A 20,000-nucleotide genomic window follows, 5' to 3' on the forward strand; every position below is an offset into this window, starting at 1 on the left:
TTGAAATTGAGAAGAGACAGAGAGAACCGTGTCCCTACAGGGCCAGGCAGTGGGGTCTGCAGCAGGATATATGCCTGCTCGCCTCCCAGTCATGTTGTTTAAACGGCTTCCTTCCATCGGCCAGGCTAGTTAACATGCTACACAGCCCTCCCTACTTAACCCAACCCTAGATCAATGTTCCCACAACGTTCTGTTGGGATTGGGTTAAATGAAGAACTCTGTCAAGCATACTGAAAGCTAGGGACAGCATCAGACCGGCAACGGGAAGGCTTCACTACACAATGGAAGCAAGCATAGTGTGTGTCAGAGTGTGTATTCTAGCATTGTTAACAACGTTAATGTGATATCATTTGTTGCAATTCTGAGCCATTGTCTGTATCCATGTGTCACCAGTTCTAGGAGATGGTAAACTACACATAAAGAATATAAATATTACTCTCTACCACATCATTCATCAATATTGTGAGTTCATGAATCTAAAAGTACATTTTTTACACATGTTTAATTTACTGATTAACACAATATGAAATAAAAACGTCTCAAGAAAATAACCAAGTCGTGGTAAGGTGTAAATCTTGTCTAAATCATAAGAAGGTCAGTGTAATGTTTCATATCGCTACGGCTATTTATTTATCATACATTTTACGTCCCAAAGCTGGGACTCAATTAATGACTGTTGAAAACAGGCAGCAACCCTTCATTCTGTGTTTTTTAATTACAAATACTAAATCATTCCAGCGTGTGCCTCCCGTCCCACACACACACACACACACACACACACACACACACACACACACACACACACACACACACACACACACACACACACACACACACACACACACACACACACACACACACACACACACACACACACACACACACACACACACACACACACAAACACACTCTATCCGTTGGATCCCCTCTCTCCTAGAACGACTTCCACACAACACCTCAAGGGGACACTGTTGCCCTGCTGAAAAGATGGCCGACGTCCCATCTAAAATAAATAAATAAAGTATGATAAAGGGAGAAAAGTTCCTTCATTTTAACAGTCAGGCGGGCGGGCAGGCAGCCCAGGGAGTCCTGGCCCATTTGCAGTTCGGCGCTAACACGAAGTGAAACAACGGCGTAACTGTCACCCAAATTGTAGTGTCCAGTAGGGGGGTGTGCGGTAATAACATGTAGAAAAGTATTTTATTGACAAGCTGCCATTCCCTGTTTGCATTAGACAATTTGAGAGCATGATGACTGCACTATAGACCCTCAAGTCCCTTACCTCACATACCTGAGACTGAGAGAGAGAGAGGAAGAGAAAGAGAGGCTTCTTGCTTCTGTTAACTGCAAAATAACAGTAAACAATATGATACAATATAAACATATATTTTAAGGAGTGAGAAAAGAAGGATTGGAGCCATTATATTTCTGTTTATATCATCAAATGAGTAAAAGATAGTGGGAAGGAGAGCGAGAAGATCAGATAGTAGAAAGGAGGAGGAAGAGAGGGATAGATAGAGCAGAGAGAGAGAAAGAGAGAAAGAGAAAGAGGAACTATGTTTTCCTGCAGCATTGATAACACCTCTAAATAATTAAGAGTTCACTTCCTGTCAGAGGCTCCTTAATGTCCTGTCTGTCTGTCTGTCTTGTCTGGAGGATTATGGGAGGATCCCTAACGTACTTCACCAGATCAGGTTAATACACACACACGTACAAAAACTCACATACACGCCCTCTCCCCACCCCTCTGCCCTTCTCCCGCTCGCATAATCTGGGATAAAACAGGGGCGAGGGGAAGGGAACAAACAGGGGGATGGGGAGAGGGAATTTGGGGGTCTCAATGCTGAGTGTCCCCTAATCCCCCTTCTTCTCTCTCTCTCTTTATCATTCTCTATCATTTTCTCTGTGTTAAATCTGTCTCAGCAACATTTAGCAGCGTTCAGTCTTCCTCTGTGACCTCATCAATCACAAAGGCTACCTGTTCCGAGGTAGCAGAGGGAAAAATCACAAAGGCTACCTGTTCCGGGGTAGCAGAGGGAAAAATCACAAAGGCTACCTGTTCAGAGGCAGCAGAGGGAAAAATCACAAAGGCTACCTGTTCAGAGGCAGCTGTGGGAAAAATCACAAAGGCTACCTGTTCAGAGGCAGCAGTGGGAAAAATCACAAAGGCTACCTGTTCAGAGGCAGCAGTGGGAAAAATCACAAAGGCTACCTGTTCAGAGGCAGCAGAGGGAAAAATCACAAAGGCAGAGGAGCAGCCGCAGTCTCCCTAAAAATACAGATTCAATTTATCTCACTCTGTCAGCATGAAGGAAAGATTTTGTTCAGATACCCATTTAAGCCCTATTATTTAACTTATATATATTTAAAATTATATTTAAATTTCCTGTAAATAAAATAGCATAATTGAAATGAATTTAAATGATAGCCTTAATTCTGTTGACTGAATTATGTATGTAATCCTCTAAATTGTGACTACAATACTACACACGTGTGAATACTTTCTGATCAACATGTCTCTTCCTCTTCTGCAGGGTTACAATGAATTTATTACATCCCAATTCAGGCCTTGAAATATCTTCATACAAGCTAAATATGCAGCATAATGTAAATAATTTCATATCAAATAAATGAACGTGTAACAGTGCAGCTGGGGCATTCAGAGGATGAAGCATAAATAAAAGAGAATGTTCTCTATTGTAATGAATGAATAATGCTCTTACAAACACCCAATTAAACACATGATTAATAATAGAATCTATATAATTGTGAGCAATAACTCATACACACCAATGATAGCAATACTTATCATCGATTCACACGGGATTTGGCACTTTTTTCTCCTCTCTTAATTCAACAGTGATCATTTCTATATTGTATAATAAAAGTGTGGATTTCATACTCATACATGTGAAAATAAAATACTAACCTTAATCACAACAGATTTCTGTTTTGTTAAACAACATTTAATTCCATCCTTATGGTACAATTTCAACATTTTCTTATTTTTTTAACTGCCCGTATATTCTCTTTATAAAAAAGAATATCTAGATGATTTTAAAGAGATAGAATATGTCTATCATTCACATGAAGAGTGATACATTTTACTCACGTCTGAGCCATGTGTTTTAACATTGTGAAAGGGAAAATGAATTATGTCATATTAAACATTAAACATGAGAAGCAGGCCAATTATTTCTGCTCATATTTCATGCAAAACGTTTCTTCATCCATCTACCTCTCCCTTCTTCCGCTTGCTATTTTTTCGGTCCTTCTCTCCGTACTACCCATGAGGTGTCACTTTAAAACGTACTAACAACTTCTGTCATTTATTTAACTATTATTCATTACAATAACAAAGGACAAGGAGACAGGCTTTGTGGTGCTTCGCACACGGTCACACAGTGGGTGTATGGGTGTGTGTACGTGTTGCCAGTGGGTGTATGGGTGTGTGTACGTGTTGCCAGTGGGTGTATGGGTGTGTGTACGTGTTGCCAGTGGGTGTATGGGTGTGTGTACGTGTTGCCAGTGGGTGTATGGGTGTGTGTACGTGTTGCCAGTGGGTGTATGGGTGTGTGTACGTGTTGCCAGTGGGTGTATGGGTGTGTGTACGTGTTGCCAGTGGGTGTATGGGTGTGTGTACGTGTTGCCAGTGACCTGAGTGGTTTCCTGCGAATAAGGTTTAAGGATTTAGTGAGGTAACTTTGCTCAGCTCTGAGTTCAACTTAGGATAACCGGTCATATGAATGTGGCTCACCTTTTAGCCAGGTACATTTCTATAGCAATGAATCTTTCAGAACGAACCTACTCTGGTGCAGGCTAACTCAGGGCTAACTCCATTTACCCTGAATGGAATGACTGAGCTGCGAGCTGAGGTCTAATGCAACCAGATTCTCACCCTCATGCAAAGATTGCATCATCGTCCCCTTCATTTGAGGAAGACGACTGATTAAATATTTACTTAGTCAAATGTTTTGTTTTTGTGTGTAATTTTTTAAAATGTTAAAATATATCACATTACACATTTAATAATGACAAAATTCATTTTAAACTACACGCAATATAACTCTTTTGTATGAAAAATCTACAGTACCAGTCAAAAGTTTGGACACACCTACTCATTCCAGGGTTTTTCTTTATTTTGACTATTTTCCACATCGTATATTGCAAAGCTGCCACCAAGACAAAGGAGAGACATTTGTTGAACACTGTTTTGATTACTACCTGATTCCATATGTGTTATTTCATAGTTTTGATGTCTTCACAATTATTCTACAATGTAGAAAATAGTAAAAATAAAGAAAAACCCTTGAATGAGTAGGTGTGTCCAAACTTTTGACTGGTACTGTATATCAAAATGAGTTTGAAGAAAGGTGCTTGTGCATTGAAAAGCAAAGCAAAGCACACAACAAATTACATTAACGATAAGTAATCAAATAAAGACGGCACTTTTAAAAGCCTATTTGACACCACAGGCTTCTGAAGAAAAGATAACTTTTTTTTCATTTTGATTTCTGCACAAATTCCAATGTGTCTCTGACTCGCCCACGGGTTGATGTTTCAGCGTTGTCTCAATGAAGAGTTTGGCGTTTGACATGCACTCGCAGTTACAAGCCTGGTAGAGTTAGCACCAGGCAGACAAGCAATATCCACCGTCGTAGTACGGATGAAGTCTGAGCTGGAATGTGAAGCTAACTGAAGCTGGTTAGCTTTAGAAAACCCTGAATAGATCTAGCTTGCTTCGTAGGATACCCCTCTAGCAATTACACACACACTGTTCTGAGGTTTATGTTAAGGACACACACACACTCACACACTGCTCAGCCCTAGGACACAAAGAATAATACCACCCCGCTCCACAGCCACCTATTTAACACAAGTTATTTTGTATCACATTGGATGTTTGTCAACTCTTTGTTATTGTTTTACACTGGTGCAGAGGTTACTACATCCAGTGACGTGACACAACATTTGCATCGACATACAACAAAAAATATGAATGTGAAATGTATGGTTCGTTTTAGTAATGTCACCAATAGGGTGGCAGGTAGCCTAGTGGTTAGAGCACTTGGCCAGTAACCGAAAGGTTGCTAGATTGAATCCCTGAGCTGACAAGGCAGTTAACCCACTGTTCCTAGGCAGTCATTGAAAATAAGAATTTGTTCCTAACTGACTTGCCTGGTTAAATAAAAAATAAATATAAAAAATAGGATAATATTGGAAGAATGAGAGACATGTAAAGATACAAGACAGGAGCGATAGATAAAGACAAGAGACAAGAGCAGAAGAGTACAAGAAGGAAAAAGAAGAGATGTAGACAAATTAAAAGACAGACAGAGAGATGTAAACAGGATGTCGTCTAGAGGGAGAAAGACAGACAGAGACGTAGACAGGATGTCGTCTAGAGGGAGAAAGACAGACAGAGATGTAGACAGGATGTCGTCTAGAGGGAGAAAGACAGACAGAGACGTAGACAGGATGTCGTCTAGAGGGAGAAAGACAGACAGAGATGTAGACAGGATGTCGTCTAGAGGGAGAAAGACAGACAGAGATGTAGACAGGATGTCATCTAGAGGGAGAAAGACAGACAGAGATGTAGACAGGATGTCGTCTAGAGGGAGAAAGACAGACAGAGATGTAGACAGGATGTCGTCTAGAGGGAGAAAGACAGACAGAGATGTAGACAGGATGTCGTCTAGAGGGAGAAAGACAGACAGAGACGTAGACAGGATGTCGTCTAGAGGGAAAAGACAGACAGAGACGTAGACAGGATGTCGTCTAGAGGGAGAAAGACAGACAGAGACGTAGACAGGATGTCGTCTAGAGGGAGAAAGACAGACAGAGACGTAGACAGGATGTCGTCTAGAGGGAGAAAGACAGACAGAGACGTAGACAGGATGTCGTCTAGAGGGAGAAAGACAGACAGAGACGTAGACAGGATGTCGTCTAGAGGGAGAAAGACAGACAGAGATGTAGACAGGATGTCGTCTAGAGGGAGAAAGACAGACAGAGATGTAGACAGGATGTCGTCTAGAGGGAGAAAGACAGACAGAGATGTAGACATGATGTCGTCTAGAGGGAGAAAGACAGACAGAGATGTAGACAGGATGTCGTCTGGAGGGAGAAAGACAGACAGAGACGTAGACAGGATGTCGTCTAGAGGGAGAAAGACAGACAGAGATGTAGACAGGATGTCGTCTAGAGGGAGAAAGACAGACAGAGATGTAGACAGGATGTCGTCTAGAGGGAGAAAGACAGACAGAGATGTAGACAGGATGTCGTCTAGAGGGAGAAAGACAGACAGAGACGTAGACAGGATGTCGTCTAGAGGGAGAAAGACAGACAGAGACGTAGACAGGATGTCGTCTAGAGGGAGAAAGACAGACAGAGACGTAGACAGGATGTCGTCTAGAGGGAGAAAGACAGACAGAGATGTAGACAGGATGTCGTCTAGAGGGAGAAAGACAGACAGAGATGTAGACAGGATGTCGTCTAGAGGGAGAAAGACAGACAGATGTAGACAGGATGTCGTCTAGAGGGAGAAAGACAGACAGAGACGTAGACAGGATGTCGTCTAGAGGGAGAAAGACAGACAGAGACGTAGACAGGATGTCGTCTAGAGGGAGAAAGACAGACAGAGACGTAGACAGGATGTCGTCTAGAGGGAGAAAGACAGACAGAGATGTAGACAGGATGTCGTCTAGAGGGAGAAAGACAGACAGAGATGTAGACAGGATGTCGTCTAGAGGGAGAAAGACAGACAGAGATGTAGACAGGATGTCGTCTAGAGGGAGAAAGAAAGACAGAGACGTAGACAGGATGTCGTCTAGAGGGAGAAAGACAGACAGAGATGTAGACAGGATGTCGTCTAGAGGGAGAAAGACAGACAGAGATGTAGACAGGATGTCGTCTAGAGGGAGAAAGACAGACAGAGACGTAGACAGGATGTCGTCTAGAGGGAGAAAGACAGACAGAGACGTAGACAGGATGTCGTCTAGAGGGAAAAGACAGACAGAGACGTAGACAGGATGTCGTCTAGAGGGAGAAAGACAGACAGAGACGTAGACAGGATGTCGTCTAGAGGGAGAAAGACAGACAGAGACGTAGACAGGATGTCGTCTAGAGGGAGAAAGACAGACAGAGACGTAGACAGGATGTCGTCTAGAGGGAGAAAGACAGACAGAGATGTAGACAGGATGTCGTCTAGAGGGAGAAAGACAGACAGAGATGTAGACAGGATGTCGTCTAGAGGGAGAAAGACAGACAGAGACGTAGACAGGATGTCGTCTAGAGGGAGAAAGACAGACAGAGATGTAGACAGGATGTCGTCTAGAGGGAGAAAGACAGACAGAGACGTAGACAGGATGTCATCTAGAGGGAGAAAGACAGACAGAGACGTAGACAGGATGTCGACTAGAGGGAGAAAGACAGACAGAGATGTAGACAGGATGTCGTCTAGAGGGAGAAAGACAGACAGAGATGTAGACAGGATGTCGTCTAGAGGGAGAAAGACAGACAGAGATGTAGACAGGATGTCGTCTAGAGGGAGAAAGACAGACAGAGATGTAGACAGGATGTCGTCTAGAGGGAGAAAGACAGACAGAGATGTAGACAGGATGTCATCTAGAGGGAGAAAGACAGACAGAGATGTAGACAGGATGTCGTCTAGAGGGAGAAAGACAGACAGAGATGTAGACTGGATGTCGTCTAGAGGGAGAAAGAAAGACAGAGATGTAGACAGGATGTCGTCTAGAGGGAGAAAGAAAGACAGAGATGTAGACAGGATGTCGTCTAGAGGGAGAAAGAAAGACAGAGATGTAGACAGGATGTCATCTAGAGAGAGAGAGATTGGGCTGATGAGACAGACAGGGTTTCCCGGTCGCTCGCTGAGGGACAGTGGTGTCTCTGGGAGTTTTAACGCTTCTCCACCACCAATCTCAGTGCTGGCACATCACGGCACCACCAAACACACACACTCTCATATCCACACCCTGGCATACCGGCCTAGCACCGCACCGGGACTGCCTGGCATAAGCCACTCGCCAGCCCTTAAACATGCACAGCATCTACACTCTCAACACCAGCACTGCCACACACACAAGACAAACCCAACGGGCTTGCTATTGCCAGCTTTGCCAAATCCTGACACAAACACACAGTGACCAGCTTTGGCAAATCCTGGTCTTATCCCAGTGCTCCGAGCATTCTCTGTGGAGTGTTACTGGGAAATATCTCCAGAAAGCAGAGCGTTCCAGAGGAGAGGCCAGAACTCCCCAAACTCCTGATTGCTCTCAGGATTAACCAGGGAAGCCAGTGAGCTTCCAAACTGCCCCCGTATATCCCAAACTCCTTGATCTGGCTGTGTCAAAACTACAGTCAGATTTTATAGCTATGCAGGATTGCGTTGCTGATTTAAACATGCTTAATAATAATGGCTAAATGAAATACATGTTGTTTTTAAATCCTCGTAGGAATATTTCAGATGAACTACCGTACATGGTCACTCATTAGATTGTTCTCCAATTAAACGTGTTCCCGCATATAAATACTTCATCATTAGGATTGATATAGATTTGATCATTAGGATTGATAGGATTTGACATTTACAAAAGATATAGATGAGCTGGTTAAGAAGCTAGGATTTAAAGTTGGCTTTTTCTACAAAAACAGATGGTGGCTCTCTCTAAACAGTTGGAAGCAGATTACTCAGTCAAACATTTGATCTGTTGTTGATTATGGTGATATTATTTATCAAAGTGCAGCTGCTACTAGTCTTAAACCTGTGGATGCTGTCTACCATAGTGCTCTTTCATCTTGATGTTCTGTTGCCGTTCGGGAAATGTAAAATATTGATTGGGGACTTATTTGAGGAGAAATGTAACAGTTTCTGGATGATTTGTGATGTGTTATTTGTGCTTCCCATTACTGTATTTTTATGTGTGTATATACAGTGGGGAGAACAAGTATTTGATACACTGCCGATTTTGCAGGTTTTCCTACTTACAAAGCATGTAGAGGTCTGTCATTTTTATCCTACGTACACTTCAACTGTGAGAGACGGAATCTAAAACAAAAATCCAGAAAATCACATTGTATGATTTTTAAATAATTCATTTGCATTTTATTGCATGACATAAGTATTTGAAAACCTACCAACCAGTAAGAATTCCGGCTCTCACAGACCTGTTCGTTTTTCTTTAAGAAGCTCTCCTGTTCTCCACTCATTACCTGTATTAATAACTTCTTCTGGCTGCAAGGGAAAGTGTTGAGTAGCCAGTGAAATCGTGCCCATTTCAAACGGCCTCCTACTCAATTCTTGCTCGTACAATATGGATATTATTATTAATATTGGATAGAAAACACTCTCTAGTTTCTAAAACCGTTGGAATTATTTCTCTGAGTGAAACAGAATTCATTTGGCAGCACTTTCCCTGACCAGGAAGTGAAATGTCAGAAATATGTGTTCTGTTCAACTTGATGCCTATATATGGTCATGACACTTAGGAGTCTACTTACACTCCATACGCCTTCCTCTTGGTGTCAAGAGGATGTGAGAGAAGAAATTTTGTGTTCATCTTGGTCTGGGGTGGAATAAAAGCTATTTCTTTGACGTGACCGTCCACTTCCGGTACTCTGAAACGCGCGACAAGGAAGTGCCATTGCCTTCTGTTTTGCTGCCGTAATAGACGACAACTATCCCCGGCTCTGATTTTTTTTGATACATGTGAACATATCATCGTAATGTATGTTTTTTCAATATAGTTTAACCTGTTATGGCTGCACGCTGAATATTGAAAAAACTGGAAAATGTGTGCACATTTTCAAACGGCCTCCTAAGAAACTTTTTATTTTCCAATATGCATATATTTACTACTGTTGGATAGATAACAGTCTGTAGTTTCTAAAAAGGTTTGAATTGTTTCTCTAAGTCGAACAGAAATATTTTTACAGCCATTTTCCCAGCCGAATTGAGTTTCCCAAAATGCGATGTGTCTCTTTAAGACCTTCTCTATAAAAGGCCATTTGACTTAGGACCATAGGGACACGTCAGAGGCGTACCTCAGACTGTAATGCGGAAGTGAGAATTGAAAGGGGTCGAATATCTCGTCCCTGGACTGAATAACAGAACTTCTTGTGAGACATGCGCAGTTAAAATAAAAATCCGGGCGCGAAGGATAATTTGATCTCGGCTTCTGGAACAAGGTAGGTAACTTTGAATATGATGCCTGACTACGATATTATTTGCTACATGTCACAAAATCATCCTAAAGGTTGTTTTTTCAATATACTTTAATTATATTATTGCAATTTATTCTGGACTTTAGATGTGAAACGACGGAAGAATTTTTTGAAGAAACGCTTTCTGGCGCAGCAATGCTACCGTGCTAGCTAACCAAAGAGGGGAATCCTTCGTTCTGGAACCCAACTAAAGACTCTACTGGACATTGGACCCCGTTACAACATTCTGATGGAGTACCAAGAAAGATAAGACCCAATTTGGGATGCTTTTTCATATATATGTCGAACTGTTGAATGCTAACGCTGCTAACTATGCTAGGCTAGCGCTTGACTAGAATCAATGCTGCCTTATGCTAGCTTATGATGTTAGCTAATATAACGATATATTGTGTTTTCGCTGTAAAACACTTCAAAAATCGGAAATGTTGTCTGTATTCACAAGATATCTGTCTTTCATTAGTTATCCACCATATGTTTTTCTGAAATGTTTTATGAGGTGTAATTAGTAGCCGACGTTGGTGTATGTATTTTCTCTGGCTACTCCCGGCTGGATTCAGACTCTAGCTATGTGTTAGCATTTTTGGGTAGCATCAATGTAAAACAGATTTATAGCTAAAATATGCACTTTTTATGAACAAAACATAGATTTATTGTGTAACATGTTATATGACTGTCATCTGAGGTCGTTTTTTCTGGGCTCTTTAGGTTGGTTTTAGTTTATTTCGGTTGGTTGTGCATGCTACTTCAATCATAATTCATACTTCATAATCATAATTCATACGTGTCTGTCCACTTTTGTATTTGGTGGTGAGCTAACATAAATATATGTGGTGTTTTCTCTGTAAAACATTTAAAAAATCGGACATGTTGGCTGGATTGACAAGATGTTTATCTTTCAAATGCTGTATTGGACTTGTTAATGTGTAAAAGTTAAATATTTTTAAAAAATAGATTTTGAATTTCGCGCTCTGCAGCTGTTGTCATTTTCGGTCCGAGGTCGGGCTTGCACCCCAAACAGGTTAATCAGATTATTGAAATTTTTTCGGGAGTTTTGCCGTGTTCCGTCCTCTGACTGTGTTTACGTCGGAGAGATTTGTGCCACTCGGCTAGTGCCAATGCTAAGTGAAGAGGGAAATTTGCCATTCTGAATCCAAACAACGACTCATCTGGACAGAGGACACCTTGTTCAACATTCTGATGAAAGATCAGCAAAAGTAAGAACCAATTTATGATGTTATTTCATATATCTGTCGTGCATGTGAATTGGTCGTGGGCGCCCAAGTGTATCTGGCTATTGTGGCTACGCAAATATAGCGCTACATTTTGTTTTCGCTGTAAAACATTTAATAAATCTGAAATATTGTTTGGAATCACAAGATGCCTGTCTTTCAATTGCTGCACACTATGTATTTTTCAGAAATGTTTTATGATGAGTAATTAGCTATTTGACGTTGGTGTCTGTAAATGTTATGGCTGCTTTCGGTGCAATTTCTGATTGTAGCTGAAATGTAAACTATGGTTTATACCTGAAATATGCACATTTTTCGAACAAAACATATGCTATACAATAAATATGTTATCAGACTGTCATCTGATGAATTTGTTTCTTGGTTAGTGGCTATTTATATCTTTATTTGGTCGAATTTGTGATAGCACCTGATGGAGTAAGAAACTGATGGAGTAAGAAAAGTGGTGTCTTTTGCTAACGTGGTTAGTAGATAATAGATTTACATATTTTGTCTTCCTTGTAAAACATTTTAAAAATCGGACATGTTGGCTTGATTCACAAGATGTGTACCTTTCATATGCTGTATTGGACTTGTGTGAAAGTTGTGTGAAAGTTAAATATTTAAAAAAAAAATCTTTTGAATTTCGCGCCCTGCACTTGAGCTGGATGTTGTTTTAAGTGTACCGGTGTCGGGCTGCACCCCTAACAGGTTTTAACTGCACCTGTTTGAACTCGTTACCTGTATAAAAGACACCTGTCCACACACTCAATCAAACAGACTCCAACCTCTCCACAATGGCCAAGACCAGAGTGCTGTGTAAGGACATCAGGGCTAAAATTGTACACCTGCACAAGGCTGGGATGGGCTACAGGACAATAGGCAAGCAGCTTGGTGAGAAGGCAACAACTGTTGGCGCAATTATTAGAAAATGGAAGAAGTTCAAGATGGCGATCAATCACCCTCGGTCTGGGGCTCCATGCAAGATCTCACCTCGTGGGGCATCAATGATCAAGAGGAACTACACGGCAGAACTACACGGCAGGACCTGGTCAATGACCTGAAGAGAGCTGGGACCACAGTCTCAAAGAAAACCATTAGTAACACACTACGCCGTCATGGATTAAAATCCTGCAGCACACGCAAGGTCCCCCTGCTCAAGCCAGCGCATGTCCAGGCCCGTCTGAAGTTTGCCAATGACCATCTGGATGATCCAGAGGAGGAATGGGAGAAAGTCATGTGGTCTGATAAGACAAAAATAGATATTTTTGGTCTAAACTCCACTCGCCGTGTTTGGAAGAAGAAGAAGGATGAGTACAACCCCAAGAACACCATTCCAACCGTGAAGCATGGAGGTGGAAACATCATTCTTTGGGGATGCTTTTCTGCAAAGCGGACAGGACGACTGCACCGTATTGAGGGGAGGATGGATGGGGCCATGTATTGCGAGATCTTGGCTAACAACCTCCTTCCCTCAGTAAGAGCATTGAAGATGGGTCGTGGCTGGGTCTTCCAGCATGACAATGACCCGAAACACACAGCCAGAGCAACTAAGGAGTGGCTCCGTAAGAAGCATCTCAAGGTCCTGGAGTGGCCTAGCCAGTCTTCAGACCTGAACCAGACCTGGCCAAAATCTCTGCTGCAGTGTGTGCAAACCTGGTCAAGAACTACAGGAAACGTATGATCTCTGTAATTGCAAACAAAGGTTTCTGTACCAAATATTAAGTTCTGCTTTTCTGATGTATCAAATACTTATGTCATGCAATAAAATGCAAATTAATTACTTAAAAATCATACAATGTGATTTTCTGGATTTTTGTTTTAGATTCCTCACAGTTGAAGTGTACCTATGATAAAAATTACAGACCTCTACTGTAACGGCCTCTTCGTCTGAGGAGGAGTAGGAAATATCGGACCAATGTGCAGCGTGGTACGTATCCATAATATCTTTTAATAGAATGAATATAAAATATAAAAAGAACAATAGAATCAAAATGAAAACCGAAATAGTCCTGAATGGTAAAAACACTGAAACGGAAACAACCACCCACAACACACAATGGAAAACAGGCTACCTAAATATGGCTCCCAATCAGAGACAACGATAAACAGCTGCCTCAGATTGGGAACCACACCAGGCCAAACACATAGAAAACAAACAACCTAGAAAAAAGAACATAGACTGCCCACCCCAACTCACGCCCTGACCAACCTAACACAAAGACATAAAAAAGGAACTAAGGTCAGAACGTGACATCTACATGCTCTGTAAGTAGGAAAACCTGCAAAATCGGCAGTGTATCAAATACTTGTTCTCCCCACTGTATATATATATATACAAATAAATAATAATAATAAATAAATTATAAATATAATTTATTTATTATCATTATATATATTTTTAAATCATTATTATTTTTGTTGTTGTTGTGTATACTGTGTATATTTATGTTGAATTATACCTTGTGCATTTGAAAAAAAGACGTAGTTCTCAATGGGGCGGCAAGTAGCTTAGTGGTTAGAGGCAGGTAGCCTAGTGGTTAGAGGCAGGTAGCCTAGTGGTTAGAGGCAGGTAGCCTAGTGGTTAGAGGCAGGTAGCTTAGTGGTTAGAGGCAGGTAGCTTAGTGGTTAGAGGCAGGTAGCTTAGTGGTTAGAGGCAGGTAGCCTAGTGGTTAGAGGCAGGTAGCCTAGTGGTTAGAGGCAGGTAGCCTAGTGGTTAGAGGCAGGTAGCCTAGTGGTTAGAGGCAGGTAGCCTAGTGGTTAGAGGCAGGTAGCCTAGTGGTTAGAGGCAGGTAGCCTAGTGGTTAGAGGCAGGTAGCCTAGTGGTTAGAGGCAGGTAGCCTAGTGGTTAGAGGCAGGTAGCCTAGTGGTTAGAGGCAGGTAGCCTAGTGGTTAGAGGCAGGTAGCCTAGTGGTTAGAGGCAGGTAGCTTAGTGGTTAGAGGCAGGTAGCTTAGTGGTTAGAGGCAGGTAGCCTAGTGGTTAGAGGCAGGTAGCCTAGTGGTTAGAGGCAGGTAGCCTAGTGGTTAGAGGCAGGTAGCCTTGTGGTTAGAGGCAGGTAGCCTAGTGGTTAGAGGCAGGTAGCCTAGTGGTTAGAGGCAGGTAGCCTAGTGGTTAGAGGCAGGTAGCTTAGTGGTTAGAGGCAGGTAGCCTAGTGGTTAGAGGCAGGTAGCCTAGTGGTTAGAGGCAGGTAGCCTAGTGGTTAGAGGCAGGTAGCCTAGTGGTTAGAGCCAGGTAGCCTAGTGGTTAGAGCCAGGTAGCTTAGTGGTTAGAGGCAGGTAGCCTAGTGGTTAGAGGCAGGTAGCTTAGTGGTTAGAGGCAGGTAGCCTAGTGGTTAGAGGCAGGTAGCCTAGTGGTTAGAGGCAGGTAGCTTAGTGGTTAGAGGCAGGTAGCTTAGTGGTTAGAGGCAGGTAGCCTAGTGGTTAGAGGCAAGTAGCCTAGTGGTTAGAGGCAGGTAGCTTAGTGGTTAGAGGCAGGTAGCCTAGTGGTTAGAGGCAGGTAGCCTAGTGGTTAGAGGCAGGTAGCCTAGTGGTTAGAGGCAGGTAGCCTAGTGGTTAGAGGCAGGTAGCCTAGTGGTTAGAGGCAGGTAGCTTAGTGGTTAGAGGCAGGTAGCTTAGTGGTTAGAGGCAGGTAGCCTAGTGGTTAGAGGCAGGTAGCCTAGTGGTTAGAGGCAGGTAGCCTTGTGGTTAGAGGCAGGTAGCCTTGTGGTTAGAGGCAGGTAGCCTTGTGGTTAGAGGCAGGTAGCCTAGTGGTTAGAGGCAGGTAGCTTAGTGGTTAGAGGCAGGTAGCCTAGTGGTTAGAGGCAGGTAGCCTAGTGGTTAGAGGCAGGTAGCCTAGTGGTTAGAGGCAGGTAGCCTAGTGGTTAGAGGCAGGTAGCCTAGTGGTTAGAAGCAGGTAGCCTAGTGGTTAGAGGCAGGTAGCTTAGTGGTTAGAGGCAGGTAGCTTAGTGGTTAGAGGCAGGTAGCTTACTGGTTAGAGGCAGGTAGCCTAGTGGTTAGAGGCAGGTAGCTTAGTGGTTAGAGGCAGGTAGCTTAGTGGTTAGAGGCAGGTAGCTTAGTGGTTAGAGGCAGGTAGCCTAGTGGTTTAAGGCAGGTAGCCTAGTGGTTAGAGGCAGGTAGCCTAGTGGTTAGAGGCAGATAGCCTAGTGGTTAGAGGCAGGTAGCCTAGTGGTTAGAGGAAGGTAGCCTAGTGGTTAGAGGCAGGTAGCCTAGTGGTTAGAGGCAGGTAGCTTACTGGTTAGAGGCAGGTAGCCTAGTGGTTAGAGGCAGGTAGCCTAGTGGTTAGAGGCAGGTAGCCTAGTGGTTAGAGGCAGGTAGCTTAGTGGTTAGAGACAGGTAGCCTAGTGGTTAAAAAAAGTTTAAATACATTTATTTTTACATTCCCTGTGAAAATAAAGGTTAAATAAATACAATTGCCTTTTCTCTGTACCCTCTCCTCCGCCCTAACCCTTTCCCTTAGCCTCTCTCTCATACCCCTCTCCTCCGCCCTAACCCTTTCCCTTAGCCTCTCTCTCATACCCCTCTCCTCCACCCTGACCCTTTCCCTTAGCCTCTCTCTCATACCCCTCTCCTCCGCCCTAACCCTTTCCCTTAGCCTCTCTCTCATACCCCTCTCCTCCACCCTAACCCTTTCCCTTAGCCTCTCTCTCATACCCCTCTCCTCCACATTAACCCTTTCCCTTAGCCTCTCTCTCATACCCCTCTCCTCCACCCTAACCCTTTCACTTAGCCTCTCTCTCATACCCCTCTCCTCCACATTAACCCTTTCACTTAGCCTCTCTCTCATACCCCTCTCCTCCACATTAACCCTTTCAATTAGCCTCTCTCTCATACCCTTCTCCTCCACCCTAACCCTTTCACTTAGCCTCTCTCTCATACCCCTCTCCTTCACCCTAACCCTTTCACTTAGCCTCTCTCTCATACCCCTCTCCTCCACATTAACCCTTTCACTTAGCCTCTCTCTCATACCCCTCTCCTCTCCCCCTGTCCCCCCTAACCTTTCTCCACTAATCCTCTCCCCCTCTCTTCTCTTCCCCCTCCAACTTTACTTAAACCCTCTCCATTTCACACCCTTCCGACACACCCTTCCATTTCACCCTCTCCTCCCTCTCTGTCCCCTGTCCTCCCTCTCTGTCTCCTCTCCTCTCCTCTCCTCCCTCTCCATTTCCTCTCCTCCCTCTCTCCTGTCCTTCTCCCAGACTGTATGGATGATGTAGGTTCAGGTCTCTAGGAGAGCCATAGGTATGTAATTAGCATATAGAAGGAGGATCTGTCTGTCTGTCTGTCTGTCTGTCTGTCTGTCTGTCTGTCTGTCTGTCTGTCTGTCTGTCTGTCTGTCTGTCTGTCTGTCTGTCTGTCTGTCTGTCTGTCTGTCTAAACAGGACTAATATGGCAGGAGACTACTCAGTGGTGTGTGTGTGTGTGTGTGTGTGTGTGTGTGTGTGTGTGTGTGTGTGTGTGTGTGTGTGTGTGTGTGTGTGTGTGTGTGTGTGTGTGTGTGTGTGTGTGTGTGTGTGTGTGTGTGTGTGTGTGTGTGTGTATATCCTTGGCCTGGTAACTGATGGCATGGGGCCAGCCACACTGCTCCTCTCCTGGGCAGATAAAAGAAGCCCCACAAATCCCCCAGCCCTGCCAGAGTGTGTTTGTGTTGGTGTATGTGTGTGCGTGTTTGTGTGAGAGAGCGATAGAGAGAGAGAGCCTATCTGAGTGAGTGAGTGTGTGTGTGCGGGCATGCTAAGAGTGTGTGTCAGTACGTGTCTGTGTGCGTGCGTGTATGAATGAAGAAGCATAGATCAGAGGCCTCTGTGTGAGTGTGAGGGGAAGGGCTGGCTCATGGCGGGAATCCAGTGTAAATTCAGTCATTAGATTGCTTCCAGAAACAGTATGCATAAATAAACACAGGACAGCGAGGACGAGAGGAGGCGGGGAGAGGGTGAGAGGACGAGAGGAGGCGGGGAGAGGAGGAGAGGAGGGGGAGAGGAGGAGAGGAGGACAGGGGAGAGGAGTGGAAAGGAATAGAGGAGGAGAGGAGGGGGGAGAGGAGGTGGAGGGGGAAAGGAGGAGAGGACGAAAGGACAAAAGGAGGGGGAGAGGAAAGGAGCGAGGAAAGGAGCAGGGGAGAGGGAAGGAGCGAGGGGGGAGGATGAAAGGAGGGGGAGAGGATGAGAGGAGGTGGGAGAGGAGGAGAGAAGGGGGAGAGGATGAGAGGAGGCTGGAGAGGAGGGCGAGGGGGAGAGGAGGAGAGGAGGGGGAGAAGAGGAGAAGAGGAGGGATAGGATGAGAGGAGGTGGGAGATGAGGGAGAGGGGGAGAGGAGGAGAAGAGGAGGGAGAGGAGGGGAGGAGGAAAGGCACGGGGGAGAGGATATATGATGAAAGGAGGGGGGGAAGAGAGGAGGAGAGGAGGGGGATATGAGGGGAGGATGAGAGGAGGTGGGAGAGGAGGGGGAAGGGAGGAGGAGAGTGAAAGCATGTATCCAACCATCTCAGTGGTCTTCTGAAGGGGGGACTTGTGTGAGTGTGTAATAGTGCATCTGTGTGCGTGTGTAATCCTTAGTAGTATTTTTGTCTGCATTGTACAGTAGGAGTGCTGACACCGTACTCTGTATACATTGGTATGTGTGTGTATATGTGTGCGTACGTGTGTGTGTGTGTGTTTGGGTTGTACCTGTAAAAGTGTAGTTGAGCGGTCCATCCGAGGGTGTGTGAGTGTGTATTGTCCCGGTGCTAGTCATGTTGATGTGGTAGAGTCGTATGATGCCATTGGCTCTAGAGGGAGGGGCCCAGCTGAGCCTTAGAGAGCCAGGACCCAGAGCTGTAACTATGGGAGAAGCCACTTCCTCTGGTACCCCCTGCACAGTTACAGCCAGGACCTAGAGAGAGAGAGACCTGTTAGTCACTGACACATACAGAGAAACAGAATGCTCGGAACATGACATCATTACCTACCTACGCAATGAGAAACGTGGTATTGGCACTGACCCTGTATATAGCTTTCTGTCTTATTCCTTATTTATCCTGTTTTCTTTATTATATACACTACCGGTCAAAAGTTTTAGAACATCTACTCATTCAAGGGTTTTTCTTATATTTGAGATTCTTCAAATAGCCAACCTTTTCCTTGATGACAGCTTTGCACACTCTTGGCATTCTTTCAACCAGCTTCACCTTCAATGCTTTTCCACTAGTCTTGAAGGAGTTCCCACATATGCTGAGCATTTGTTGGCTGCTTTTCCTTCACTCTGTGGTCCGACTCATCCCAAACCATCTCAATTGGGTTGAGGTCAGGTGATTGTGGAGGCCAGGTCATCTGATGCAGCACTCCATCACTCTCCTTCTTGGTCAAATAGCCCTTACACAGCCTGGAGGTGTGTTGGGTCATTGTCTTGTTGAAAAACAAATGATAGTCCCACTAAGCCCAAACCAGATGGGATGGCGTATCGCTGCAGAATGCTGTGGTAGCCATGCTGGTTTGGAATATGACCGACAACGATGAGAGAACTGGCAGTGTGGTGCCAGGACAATAACCTCTCCCTCAATGTGAGCAAGACAAAGGAGCTGATTGTGGACTATAGGAAAAGGCGGGCCGAACAGGCCCCCATTAACATCAACGGTGCTGTAGTGGAGCGGGTTGAGAATTTCAAGTTCTTTGGTGTCCACATCACCAACGATCTATCATGGTCCAAACACACCAAGACAGACGTGAAGAGGGAACGACAACACCTTTTCCCCCTCAGGAGACTGAAAAGATTTGGCATGGGTCCCCAGATCCTCAAAATGTCCTACACCATCGAGAGCAACCTGACCGGTTCCATCACCGCCTGGTATGGCAACTGCTCGGCATCTGACCATAAGGCGCTGCAGAGGGTAGTGCGAACGGCCCAGTATGTTACTGGGGCCAAGCTTCCTGCCATCCAGGACCTATATAATAGGCAGTGTCAGAGGAAAGCACATAAAATTGTCAGAGACTCCAGTCACCCAAGTCCTAGACTGTTTTCTCTGCTACCGCACGGCAAGCGGTACCGGAGCGCCGAGTCTAGGACCAAAAGGCTCCTTAACAGCTTCTACCCTCAAGCCATAAGACTGCTGAACAATTCATCAAATGGTCATCGGACTATTACTTTGTACACTGCTGCAACTCGTTGTTTATTATCTATGCATTGTCACTTCACCCCTACCTACATGTACAAATGACCAACCTTTTACCCCGCACACTGACTCGGTACCGGTACCCCCTGTATATAGCCTCGTTATTGTTATGTTACTGTGTAACTTTTTATTCTTTTTTACTTTAGTCTATCTGGTAAATATTTTCTTAACTCTTTTTGAACTGCACTGCTGGTTAAAGGCTTGTAAGTAAGGTCCACACTTGCATGTGACAAATAAAGTTTGATTTGATTTGGTTAAGTGTCCCTTGAATTCTAAATAAATCACAGACAGTGTCACCAGCAAAGCACCCCCACACCATTAATGGGAAATACATGCAGAGATCATCCGTTCACCCACACCACGTCTCACAAAGGCACGGCGGTTGGAACCAA

At 44.2% G+C, this 20,000-nt stretch overlaps 1 protein-coding gene across 1 annotated transcript in view; it reads right to left on the reverse strand.

The window, feature by feature from the left end:
- Positions 1 to 20,000, reverse strand: part of ush2a (Usher syndrome 2A (autosomal recessive, mild)) — a 504,211-nt gene that overhangs the window by 90,609 nt on the left and 393,602 nt on the right. The window contains exon 61 of the mRNA XM_055862864.1: positions 18,128 to 18,332. Within this exon, the coding sequence (XP_055718839.1) occupies positions 18,128 to 18,332 (205 nt within the window). The remainder of the gene's footprint in view (positions 1 to 18,127; positions 18,333 to 20,000) is intronic.

Source organism: Salvelinus fontinalis, chromosome 15 (genome assembly GCF_029448725.1).
Source record: "Salvelinus fontinalis isolate EN_2023a chromosome 15, ASM2944872v1, whole genome shotgun sequence".
Lineage (NCBI taxonomy): Eukaryota > Metazoa > Chordata > Actinopteri > Salmoniformes > Salmonidae > Salvelinus > Salvelinus fontinalis.